General features: G+C 36.8%; 1 protein-coding gene across 1 annotated transcript in view; it reads left to right on the top strand.

Moving 5' to 3' along the window:
- Nucleotides 1-3,203: 3,203 nt before the first annotated feature.
- The window catches only part of Dok6 (docking protein 6), a 416,578-nt gene continuing 405,956 nt past the window's right edge, over nucleotides 3,204-13,825 (top strand). The window contains exon 1 of the mRNA XM_021214877.2: nucleotides 3,204-3,657. Coding sequence (XP_021070536.1) covers nucleotides 3,592-3,657 — 66 coding nt within the window. The 5' untranslated portion in view covers nucleotides 3,204-3,591. The remainder of the gene's footprint in view (nucleotides 3,658-13,825) is intronic.

The following is a 13,825-nucleotide window of genomic DNA, read 5'->3' as shown; positions in this document are numbered from 1 at the left end:
GGGGGGAGGGTATAGGGAACTTTCGGGATAGCATTTGAAATGTAAATAAAGAAAATATATAATAAAGAAAACACTAAAACGGCAGTTTTGGTTGTTTCATTTTCAGTAAATGAATAAAAACTTACACATCCAAGAAATGAATACAACTAGCCAATTAGAACTGTCAAATCCCTAATGAAATGATTCCTTTTAGAAGTCATCATCACTATAAGGGAGGTTAGTGAAGAATTTTATAATTTTATCCTTAAAATTTTCATTTTCTTTAATTTATACTTTATGTATTTTATAAAGTATGGATCAAGCTGACATTTCAGCCTTCTAATCTATTCTACAGTTAGACCTTTTGTTCCACTCAGCATGATTCAGTAGGATGTACATATTTCTCATGAATTATTCTTGCAATAATAAACAGAATATAACCTAATTTCTCAGTCATATTATTGGCTAATGGAAAATATCAACTTAAGAGAAGCACCATAAGAATAAAATCACACAAATCAAGAACTGAAGAACATTAAATAACAATCTAATATTTTCAAGTAGAAAATAATAGAGTAATATTAAAATAGAGAAAGGACCAAACAAATTACTATGTCATAGATTGTCAAAGGAAATAAGTATAAGAGAACAATCCAATCATTTAAACATATTTCCACCAGCACTTGGGAGGCAGAGACAGGAGGATTTCTGAGTTCAAGGCCAGCCTGGTCTATACAGTTAGTCCCAGGACAGCCAAGGCTATACAGAGAAACCCTGTCTCAAAAAAAAAAAAAAAAAAACCCGAAAAAGAAAAAACAAACAAACAAACAAAACAAAACAAAACAAAGTAAAATAAACTTTTTTCCAGAGCTGACAAGATGGCTCAGTGGATAAAGGCACTTGCCACCAAAACTCATGACCTGATTCCATCTTCATATCTTTCATCAAAGAAGGAGAGAAATAAATCCATAAAGTTGTAAGTTGTCCTCTGACTTTCACAAATTCAAATGAGGCATGCAGTTGGCCCTCCACAAATAAATAATAAATAAGTAAATATAAAGATATTTTACAAATCAGCTCATCTTATAATCAAGGCTGCTATAAACACCTTGCTTAGTGTGATTATGGATGATGAGTAAATACTCCTTACTAGCTGTGGTTACTTAACCAAACTGAATATTATTAAGCTCTAAAATGATTGCTGAGACGGTCTTGAACTTCCATAAAAAATAGATTGCCATGGTTATTTTTGCCATCAAATTGAATAGATTTAGAATTACCTAGAAGACATAACTTGGAGCATGCCTGTGGGATTGTTTCCAGAGACAGGAAGACACACTAGGAGTATGGGCTGGAGCCCTAGATCAGAGAAAAACAAAAAGAAGCAGGATGAGTACCATCATCCCTTCCTCCCTGTTAAGTGACTGGGTTGAGTGTTGAACAACTGTCATCATTGAATGAATGCTGCCCTGCTTTCCCTATCATGGTGACCTTTGCTTTGTCTCAACAAAGAGTAAAGCAACTGATACACAGGTTTGTAAATGAAAGAGTTTATGATCATGTAAGTTATTGTCGACTCCAACCTTGAAATTTTTATCCAGTCACAGAACATTTCTGAGCCTTATTGTTCTTCCTGATAAATGGGAAATATGTTTCACTTGATATTTGTTGTTGCAAAGAGGATCACATGAAGTAATTCATTTGTTAATGTGAGGCACTCTTTGCAGCATCTTTTAAAATGAAATGAAATATATAAAAATGAGTAGAGAAAAAAACATGCCCCTAGTTTTAAAGGAGATAACCACAGAGGTTAATAAACAGAGGTGAATTTTCCAGGGAGATGAGAATTGATGTCCTTTCACAGTGATAACTGATTGGGATTTGTTAGGTGATTTTAAAAATTTACCTTGCTATATTCCAGTTTGCTTGCATGGTGGGAGGGGTAAAAGATTCACCCCATGAATGAAATAGACTGGATGTATACTGCTGAGGTATGTTAGGATGCCTCTTGGGTATTGATTTAAATGGGACCTCTTGGTAAGGTTGGGACCAGCAACTCCCTTGTACCATTTAAAGCTGCTCTTTTGGCTGAGAATGAAAGGCATATAACCTTGTTCTCAACGCTTTCATTATTTTTTCTCCCCTCAAATGTAGCTTTCTTAAGTAATTATGATGCAAATAGAGATAAGACCATTTAAATGAGAACCTAGGAAAATACTTCTTGTGAAGTAAGCAGAATTAAATGTGGTCTTATGAAGATCCATTAAATATTAATTCCTCACAAATGAAGAAGTCTTTGAACATCTTTTTTTTTTCTTAACTATCAACCTCCGTAGCTTCTTAAATTGTGAATATTCTTTACAACAGTTAAAAATCCATAAATTTCTGCCAGCCAATATTCAATGCTCCTTTTCCTTAAACCACCTAATATATATATATATATATTAGGTGGTTTAAGGAATATATATATATTCGTAGATTAAGAGGAGAAAGTTCATTCCTTTGTTTTTTGTGTTTTTTGTTTTTTTGTTTTTTTGGTTTTTTTTACAAGTTGAACATTTCTGCACATCCTTGGAGTACCATTCTGCCTTTTATTTCCTGAATAGATGAAATGCCAGTAGCACATTGAGCCCTAGTTAACCAAAACGCGATTGTCAATCCAGGCATCACAGCCTTTTCTGTAGAGGACATCTGTGACCTGCTGCCTCCAGGTTTCCTTCTGACTTCAGCAGCCTGAGGATTAGACACATGCGCAGGGTTGGTCTCTTTGTGTGTGCACCAGGAAGGGCTTCGATTTACACTTCCCAACAGGGCAAGGACCGGGAAACGGGAAAGGCCACGTGTGCCTAGAACTAAAAATGTATTATAGACACCATCTCTGAAATAAACTATTGTCTAGCTCTTCTTTGCTTCTTGCAAACCTGTGAAGTCTCCCCTCACTACTCTGTCCACACTGCCTACTTTGGGAAGGCCAGATTAACAGCGGTGGAATGAGGAGCCTTGTCCTTAGGAATCCAAGCCTGGGCGAGTGGTGCCAGCACAGGGCTACTGTGGGAGCCATATCCTAGGCGCGGGTGGCAGGCGGAGATCCTTGCCCAAGAAGAGAGTGATGGAGTGCATCTTGCCAGCATCCTCCAGCCCTGCCACCCCGCGGGCAAGGGGGAGGGAGCCGATCGGGCGCAACGGCCCGCCCCGCCGTCCCTCCCCCTCCTCCGCGCCGGGGAGCCGCGATGGTGCGCTCCGGCCAGCTGTGCGCCGCCGAGTGAGGCGCCAGCCTGTGGGTGCTGCCGGGGGCGGCGGCGCGGAGGGGGGGCACAACTGGCGGTGGCGCGGGTCGCGGTGCTCCGCTTGTGGCCGGGGGCGAAGGTGACGACGGGTCGCGAGGTGCTGGTGCTGCTGAGCAGTTCCGGGCCCGGATCCCCTGTCTCCGTGTGTGGCGGCCCAGCTATCGACCCCGGGTCCGCGCCAGCAGGAGCCTGGGGAGAAATCAGCGGCGGCGCGACTGCTGGCGGCGGACGGCTGGATGCGAGACCTGCGTGGACCGAGCGGCGGACAGCGGTTGTCGACTCCGAGAAGCGGATCGCCCAGCAGAGGAGCCAGACCGCTCTGGCCATGGCCTCCAACTTTAACGACATAGTCAAGCAGGGCTACGTGAAAATCCGCAGCAGGAAGCTAGGGGTGAGTGGTTAACTCGGCTTTCTCCTTCTTCTCTGCTCCTGCGACCAGAAGGGCTGCTGGGGATGGGGGCGGGGAGAGGTGACCCGCGCGGGTACCAGGGCAACCTGCCTTGCCCAGATAGTCCGCTTGTTGCTTGACCCGACCAGAGCTTGGCACCTGCCTGAGGTACTCTGCACACCGAGGGGAGGGCTTTGGAGCGCCTAGTTCCCTATCCTCAAGTGCGCTGGGCTCATGGTGACCACAGGGAGAAGTCCAGTAGAACACAGGGATTGTCAGTTCCAAAGATATATGAGCAGTAGAAATTTATTACATTCGGTGCAACCTACAGCGATTTCTCTAAAAAGTGTGTGACTCTGGGGAGAACTGCTGAGTGCCAACAGCAGGTGTAAAAGGTCTCTTTCTCTGTGTGTTTAGATTCACCATTTTTAGGTCTTCTTTCTCCAAGCCCGTTTTGAAATTCTCCTTTGATGCCTCATCAGCGCAGCGCATCCCTTTTGGCTACAGCAGGGACTTTAATGTTCCCTTAATAGTTGCCCACAGTTTGGCTGCCTCACCCGCTGTTTTACTGGACATGTGTATTTGTCCCAGTGTGTAGGCAAGTGTGCGTTGGTGTACTCTCTCGCCCACTGTTGCAGAAAAGTCCTCCGTGGAGGCAAAGTTTATGGAATCTTACTTTCTTCTTGAGAGATATTTGGTCTAACTTGGGAGATAACAGTATAGACCTACACCAGGAGGTGAGAGGAAAAACAAAACTTCTTTGGTGATTCGATCGGTATTTTAAAGGGACTGTCCTGAAAAGACCTGGGATATAGATGGAATGAACAGGAAAGGATGGGCGGACACCTGGGGAGGAGCTGTCCAGATCTGATAGATAAGAATGAGAGCTGATTAAATTACAGGAAGCATCCCCAAGTCCACAACTGACCGTCCAGGTTCACCTGGCCACAAGAGGAAAGGATATTCAACTCAGTGTACAGGAGAGGGTTTGCCTATTGTTTCTGCCTTCCCAAGTTCACAAGTTTCTACCCTGAGACTTTCTAGAATCCTAGCTTGGAGGTGGAAAGTTCCCGGATTTTTCTACTGGATGAGTGAACTCTGAAACTTGTAGAAAGGAAAGACTGGACGGATAGTGGTGGTTAAATTTATGTATAGAAAAGGGGAATCTTAAACTTGCAAATAAAAGCTATGTATGTGCCTTTGGGTCTTAAAGAAAGATATAGGGCAGCCAAGGAAAGAAGGGAGAGCATCCTAAAATTCTGAAATGGTTTATGAACCTTTGCTGGAGGGAGGTGATGGAGCCAGCAAACTGCCTCTTATGTTGCCTATGTTGGCATTCTCACTGAAGGCAGACAGGACCAAAGGACACAGTGATTCCCTCTCAAACTTAAGCAGATTACTAAATCAAGGAAGCTTAACAAGCAAGAAATGAAAAACTAGTTAAGAAAACAAAGTTAACATCCTTAGCTTCCATTCCCCCACCTCAGCTCCCCACCTGCTCAAGGAAAGGAGAGACGAGGTTTGAAGGGCTTTTCTTGGATAGAAAGAAGATCATGCCTCATGTTTCCCCTGAGAGACAGGGGATGACCTGGTGAAAACCTGCAGTTACCCAAGGAGTCAGTTGCTCTTCACAGAGATGCTATCTGTGAACCCCACAGCTGTCAGCCAAGAAAGGCTAGATATAAGTCCTGATGGACTGGAGTCTTCTTTACTTGGCCTTTGACTCCTGCTGCTCTGGCATGGTTCTTATTACATACCTATATCTTCACTCCTATTAAATTGAAGTTTTATCTGAGTCTTCCAAACGTTTAAACTAATAGAAGAATTGAGACGCCTTTTCCATCTCAGTGAAATTTGTTTCTTCTCTCAGTCAAGAAAATTGGGGCCAAGAACTAGAGATTCTTCTCCACAGAAGAGTTCCCAGGGTTTATTCCCTTCTTCCATTTATGATATCTAGGATTCTATACTATAAAACCTGGATAAGTAGCCTACCTACACAATAAAGTCTATGGAAAGTCCACCAGCTGCCTCCAAGGTAACTATGCATTAAAAGCATGCGAAATGTCTCTCTAGAACACCATTTTCATCTAACCATGTGTGCTCATGTATGTTTAGAGCAAAGAATCTTTTGCTAAACCAACTACTTAAACTTTTCTAAAAGGACAGACTTCTTTATAAACATTAAAAGTGGAACTATGTACAAACTATTTTTATCTTCTACTCCTCTGTGTGAAGAATATGGAAGGTTTCATCTAATGTCTGAAACCTTTTAATTTTTATATATCCTTAACCATTTTAGAAAACACAATTTATTAAAGAATCTTCATAATATGTATTTATTGTCAGGATAGTCTTAAATTCAGAAAAATAAGTTGAAGTGGCAAAGCTTGATATTGTACAATGAGATAGTAAAACCCTAAGTAACTAAATCAGTGCATGCACTTAAGAATTTAAACATATCATCATGCCAAAATTCATAGAAATAAAATTTGGATAGTCATTGATATTTATTTTCACCAGTAATGGTATATGTTTCTAATTTATGGACTCAAAACTACACAATCTTCCAAGCAAACCATTTGAAATTCTAGTAATATATAATGCTCCTTATGTGGTTCATAATGAACACTCTATTTTAAAATATAAATAATTGTAATTGAATTTGTGCTGATATTTGATAAATTACAAGAAGTTATACTTTCAGGAATCAAATTTTATAAAATCCCTTTGAAAACTACTCAAAGTAGGTGGCCAGTTGCATACTGCATACCTGTGGCATAGCAACACATTTCTTAATGAAATATTTTGTCATACCCCTTTATACCTCTAAATGAGGGCTTGGCACTAGGTTGAGGGAAAGATGGAAAGACTGAAGTGGTTTTTTTTGTGTTTTTTTTTTCTCCTTGTGTATATTGGTTCTAGGTTATAGTTGCTGGGTGGCTTTCCATGTTCTTTTTTAGATAGTATACTTATTTGGATAATCATTTATAAAGAAATATTGAGTCAGCTTTGAGATTTGTCTTGATCCACCAACAATATTTTTTCCACTTAGAAATATTTACTATTATTATTAATCATTATCATTTTTATTTTGTGAAGGAGTTCTTGTTTTAGCCTCAAACTAGCATTATGACTTAGGATGATCTTGGACCTCTGATACTCCAGCCTCCACATCCAGAGTGTTACAATTACTAGCATATACTGCTATGCAATGCCCAGGGTTCAGGGTTCCATGTTATCAAACTAGAATTTTACTAATTGAGTTACATTCCCAAAACATAAACATTGTTTTGAGAAATAAATATGAGTGTTTCCTCAACCTTCACCATGTTTCCTTTAAAATGCTTGTTAAAGCTCTGAATTTTATAGGTAAAATTTATAAATGTTAATTTAATATATAATATAAATGTTATAGTACTTTAAATTTTGTACAAACATTTCATTGTTTTTGTGAATGTGTGTGTGATCTTTAACAACACTTCCATATTCTTATGAATGTGTGTCTGATCTTTGACAACACTCTCATATTTGTAGAACTGTCTCATTCCTCTATTTATTTTCTATTGAACAATTGCTATAATTCATAAGATAGATTACTGGAAAACAATAATAAGGATAAAATCATGTTAATGAGTGGTATATATCTCTTAGCCTTGACTGTCCATTTTCTTCTGAACTCTGACAGATTATCAAAGCACACATTACAAAATAGTCAATTTCTTCTTGATTAGGAGTAAACTAAGAAACCAGTCACCAAAATCATTAGTGACTGGATACCTTGATTATTGACTTATCTATCAAAATAAATACAGCAATATGGAACAATATCATTTACCACATGCTTGACTGAACAAAGTTAAGATTGATGATTTGACTAATTCTAAATTTAGACATCACATTATTTTTGTCAAAAAAATTAAATTCCATAGAGGATCCCTAATCATAAATTACCATAAAACAAAAAAATAAAAAATACAAAACTTTTAAGTGCCAAGGTCATAGCCACAAGTGAAAGATTCCATATTCTTTCATGTGTTTAGTATTCTTCCAAAAAGCAGGCATTATAAAAGTACTATATAAATTTGCTTTAGAGTACTTGTAAATAATGTATATGTAGGGACTAGAAAGAATGTGTAGTGTTTAATTACTCTTCTATAAAACCTAGGTTCAATTCCCAGTACTCACAGGGAAGCTCACAATAGTCTGTAACTTCAGAACTAGTGAATACCCTGTTTTCCTCTGTACAGGCACCAGTCATGCAGGTGGTAATATACACACAGCCCTACACCCCTATACTTAAAATAAACTTAAAAATTATATACAAACCACACATGAGTGATCAGGTTAAATTGGGGATGATCTTACCATTATCTATGTGTCATCTTGCCATTATGTATGTATCAAATATGAAACACTTTATGTCAGAAGCATTTCATAAGAAATATAAAACATATTCACATAAATATCTCTTCCTTAAGTACATTATACAGCAGCATATAGTAATTTATTTAGAATTGGATTTATATGCATCATTCAAAGCCCAGATAATGATTCACATTTATACATGGAAGTATGAAAAAACATATCTTGGTATATTTTAGTGTGTGCTTGCACAACTATACACAATAAACAAATAATCAAGTGGTTATTCAGTCCATACAGTTCATCAAATGACATATACCAACTTGTGTAATTGTGTGTATATATTACACAGCCAGGTTGTATTAAGCCAGCACTATGTATAATAAATGCTTTTGTATTACTCAGCACATTGGCTCAACTAGAGTCACTTACCAAGGTTAGAATATGGGAAAACACATCTTTAGTACATGATGGTTTATTACAGTGAGTGTAGGCACAGTGTTTTTATTTTATTTTGTACAACAAACTGAATTCATCTACCTCCTGGAATTTCTCTTTCTTTAATTAAAACCTCTAGACACATATTCCAGCTTAATAACTCTTCATTTACATTCTTCGAACATGAGGCTCTTGCTCTTTCTTATAAAGTTTTCCTCTGATAAGAGATGGAAGAGTGTAGCTGTTCATAAGAGACAGGCGTGAAGGCTAGCTCTCTTACAGATACTTACTCATCAAACAAACAGGAAAACATATGAGTCAGAGTTTTGTTTATTAGAGAAAGTAATATTTAGTAAATCTCTCTTTTGAATTACTAAAACTGCCTTTTAAAGTGAGGTTGTATTCTGTATAACATACTTTAGCAATGTGCTAAGAATCAAATGAAACAGATAAATTTAAGACACAGTCTGCAGAAAATGACCTTAACTATCAGAAACTTAAAAAGAATGAACATTCAAAAATGTAATTACAGAGGTGAATACTCAGCGTGTTAAAGATATATAAACATTATTTGTTATGTTTAAATTTGTATTCATACTATTGTGTGTCTTGAACATTGTTTCAGAAATGGATCCATGATACTCATGTTTATTTATAACTGATTCTCATTAAATGCAGTTTTAGAATGTATTAAAATTTCCAATTATTTATGATATTGGTCATAAATTTTTCCATGTTTATACACACAATACATACATATATATGTAAACTATTATATTATATATAACAGTATGTATACTGTGGAAATTATTTCTGTATTAGTATATATGTGTGAACTTAACTTTTTCTAAATTTCAAAGTAGAGAAAGATCATATATATATATATATATATATATATATTCTATCTAATTCTTATACATTAAATAAGACATAAACTTAGAAAATGGCATCTATCATAAAATTAATTTATTTTTAGGTTTTTAATCTTAATGTATATATGAGCATATTATATAGACATTGAATTTTAAAAATGTGGAAATGAAACTCACATATGCACGTATACACACACACAGAGAGAGAGAGAGAGAGAGAGAGAGAGAGAGAGAGAGAGAGAGAGAGAGANATGCACGTATACACACACACAGAGAGAGAGAGAGAGAGAGAGAGAGAGAGAGAGAGAGAGAGAGAGAGAGAGAGAAATAGCCCTAGATGTGTAGCTGAATTTTTATCTAAAGTGATCAAAGATAAAGAATACATGGCTATATGGCCATCTTTTTTATACCTCCCCATACCCGATCCTGAACCCTTCTGTATTTACATCCCCAACCCATCTCCCACATAGTTCCCTCCCTCAATCTCCTTTCTTTTCCTTTCCTTCATTTCCTTTTCTTATCTTTTCCTTTTCCCTTTGCACTCTCATAACTTTATCCACAAAAACCATGAATTCTAGACTGAGGATGTTTTTATTAACTTTCCACATAAACTCCTACTAGCTATGTTTTTAGATATTCGGTCATTTATTTTTACATAAATTTATTATAAGACTATCATGTCTGCCCATCAAATTGAATGATGTATGGTGTTTTGTTGGAAACAGAAGATATACATTATTGTTTTATTCCACAATGTTTGGACTCATTAATAGTGGTTGTAATTTTTGAGCATGTGCAAAGTATTTTCTCTCCTAGTTTTACTGAATTCATTATTAAATACTGCCTTAAAAACCTTCTAGTACAATTACTGAGAACACAAATACATCAGAGCTTGTGTTAATCTAAAACATAATAATATAGAACTCGGTCAGGCTGTGTTTTGTTTGTTCTGCATTTTTCAGTCTATAAAAAGTTCTCAGATATCTTATGTAATTCTTCCAACAGTATTTTTGTCAGTATGTTTCATTTTTATTCCTATTTTACTTATGAACTAAAATCTTAAAGAAGCAAAATGTGTCAATTAGAGTTATAAAAACTCATGCTGTGTTTGTGGGTTTGCTACATTGAAAACAAGGTTTTAACTTCAATTTTAGCATTGTGTTTACTGTATAAATAGTTGCCATATTGCTCCAAACCTCAGACACAACATTTCCATGTGCACCCCCCTCCAAAATAAATACATTTTCCCTTAAAATAAAGTTTTGTGTATGTGTGAGTGTTGCAACTTTGAAACAAGCTCTTTTACTGGACCAGTGATCTGGCTGATTAACGTGATCTAGGCATCCTATTTTGTGCACAGCTCTAAAACTGCAACTGCACACCACTACTCAGATTTCCCATAGTTTCTGGGCATCTCAACTCAGGTCCTCAAGCTTTCCCAGCTAGCACTCTACCAACTGAGCTACCTAGATAGCTACCAAAATAATTTTTTTTCATTGCTCAACTAGTATAAAGCTACCATTTTTCATTTACAGCACTCAAACTTATTTGGGTTGTAACTAAAAACAAAAACAGTAGAGAAAGAACTTATACCACACTAAAAGGCTCTTTAGAAATATTTTTTAAGGCCTCCACTTGGCACTGTCACAAGTCCATATGCATTGTTCATAGTTTCACATTTGGCTAGTTTATCCTTTCAAATAAGCCATGCAGGGTCCCATATCAGTAGTTAGTGTCAGAGTGGAGTTTGAAACACTTAAAATATATTTAAATGTATATTTACCATGTGGACATTTGAACAAGAATATCTTTCTTCTATAGGCTCAAATGCTCATATGCTTGGTTCCCAATTGGTGAATCTGTTTGGAAAGTATTAGGAGGTGTAAATTTGTTGGAACATGTGTATCACTCGAGAAGGTTTTGGGGCTTTAAGAACCTATCATCCTCCCTAGTGTACTTCCTCTGCCTCTTGCCTGTGAGATGTGAGATCTTGACTGCTCCTCCTACTGCCTGCACCATTCCTTCTAGTCACCATGAATTCTAACACCCTAACACACTAAGTAAAATTACATATTGCCTTTTTCAAGTTTCCTTAACAATGGTGGTTCATCACAGCAATAGAAAAGAAACTAATACAGAAGTTGGTAATAGGAAGTGGTCTATTGCTTTGAAGACCCTAACCATGCTGGTTTTAGTGGGAAAATGTGAAGAGTTGGGAACTTTGGAGTAGGAAAGTGGTTGAACATTGTCAGCAGAGCTTAATGGGCCATCCTAGTAGGAGTTTTCTCAATAAGTTTCATAGGTAAAGAATATTGACCACTGAGCTATAGATTGTTCTTGTGATATTTTGTGGGGGAGGGGTGATGTGGCTACTTTGTTCCTCTGCCAGAAGAATTTGCCTGAGGCTAATTTCAAAAGTAGTAGACTAATTTATTTGGTAGAGCAGTCTAATATTGGGTCTGTTGTGTGGTTATTAGTAATCATTTTTATGCAACCCTACAATATAAATGAGAAAATGGGCAAAAAGAAATACAAAATGTAAAGTTTGAAGTAAAAAAGAACATAATGAAATTTAATATTGGAACTATGGCTTGTGCTGAAAGAGAAAAGAAGATTGAGAGTGGGCCTGATTTTAAATGGAATAAAAAGGGTGGTATGAGCTAAGCTTCTAACTTGGAAAAAGGAAAGGCCCGAGGAACTGTATGCTCCTAAAAAGCAACACCAAATTAGAGCTGATGCAAATGTAGTTCAATGATGGCAGGGATTTTTAGAAGTTGGCTTCAAATTTGTATCATTCATGGGGTTCTGCCTTTAGAGTCATGAAGGATGTGCTAGTAAAAGGGTTTTGGAATCTCTCTCAACAGTTAAGGAGAGCTGCTGAGGATGCACAACATGTGGTAGAGCAGTAAGTGCATAAAATCCCTAAGAGGAATGGGGTATTCACGAAAGAGGGCTGTATGCATGAGGTCGAACCAGCCAAAGAAATAGATTTATATTGTAGGCAAAGAAGCTGGAGTGATAGGGCCAGCTGGATGGAGCTACCAGGTTTGAAGTTTTCCCTGCTAGATTTTGATCTTGCTTTGGTTCTTGAGTTTCTAGTACCCCTGCCCTTCTGCCATTCCTCTCTTTTTAAATGGTGATGTACATTTTGTGCCACTGCAGTTGGAAATGTGTAATTTGTTTTTTAATGTTACAAGGAATTTCAATTAAGATAATGCCTTGAGTCTCAGACTTTAGGCTTTAAAACAGTGTTGAGATTGTGAAAGATTATGGAGAGTTTTGAAGTTGGGCTAAATGTATTTTGTGTTATGATATGCCCAAGAGTCTATAGAAGTATGGGACAAGAATGTTGTAATCTGTAAAAGAAAGATAACGTAGCCTCGTAGGTTTGAGTATCGATTCTCAGCTGGTTTAAGTGTTTGGGAAAGATTAGGATATGTAGCTTTGTTGGAGGATGTGTGTCACAGTCTGGTAGCTTTGAGGCTCCAAATCCTTCCTTTATTCTTAGTGTCATCTCTCTGCCTCATGCTCGTGGGATATGGACGCTCAGGCGCTACTCTGGCCACTTACTGCCTTTGCTTCACACCATGATCAATGACTCTAACTTTAAAACAAGAAACCCAATTAAATGATTTCTTTGATAAGTTGCTTTGACAATAATATTTTATCACAGCAATAGAAAACTAACACACTTAATCTTTATTTATGGATATGATCTTTTGTTTAAGGTGATTAAATAAAATATTACATTCACATAAATTTGAATGGAAGTGGGTTAATTTTAAAAAATCTGTTTAGAAATTATACAAGTTTACTGAGATCTGAGAAATCAATAGGCAGTACTTAGTGATATAATCACACAGCAAATGATATAACAATGAAGCCTAAGTTCTTAAGCATATTAAGCCCTGAACTGTGTCGTGTTTATCTAAAACACTATGCTATGCTTGTTTATATTTGTCTTACTGATTTTAAGGGTCAGATAGTGATGCAAAGATATTTAATTAATATATTTTTTAAATTTTTCTTCTTTTTAATTATCAAAAAGTTATACATAATTATACACGTATTAAACAGTGATATAAAGCTATTAAATATAATAACAATGTATCTATTTCCAAATAGCCTGTGAATACAATGACATGCAAACTATTAAATGACATTTTTTTCTACCAAATTTCTACCAATATTTCAGAAATATTCATAAAATGCTTTAGAAGGGCACTAGTAACAATTTTATTATACATTGTTGCATCCTTGAACTATTCCTTATTTTGTAAAACAAAATAGGTAGATTATTGATATAATTTTCTAAATCGCTATCATATAAAGGGATAAATCAATGAAATATTATATTTAGCTTTGTTTTCTAGAAATCTGGGAGTTTTTCTTTTTTCTTTTTTTAAATTCATTATTATTTTCTTTATTTACATTTCAAATGCTATCCAGAAAGTTCCCTATTAACCCCCCCTGCCCCTGCTCCCCTACCCACCCACTCC

This window comes from Mus pahari, chromosome 15 (assembly GCF_900095145.1).
Source record: "Mus pahari chromosome 15, PAHARI_EIJ_v1.1, whole genome shotgun sequence".
Lineage (NCBI taxonomy): Eukaryota > Metazoa > Chordata > Mammalia > Rodentia > Muridae > Mus > Mus pahari.
This window is presented reverse-complemented; position numbering and strand designations above follow the sequence as displayed.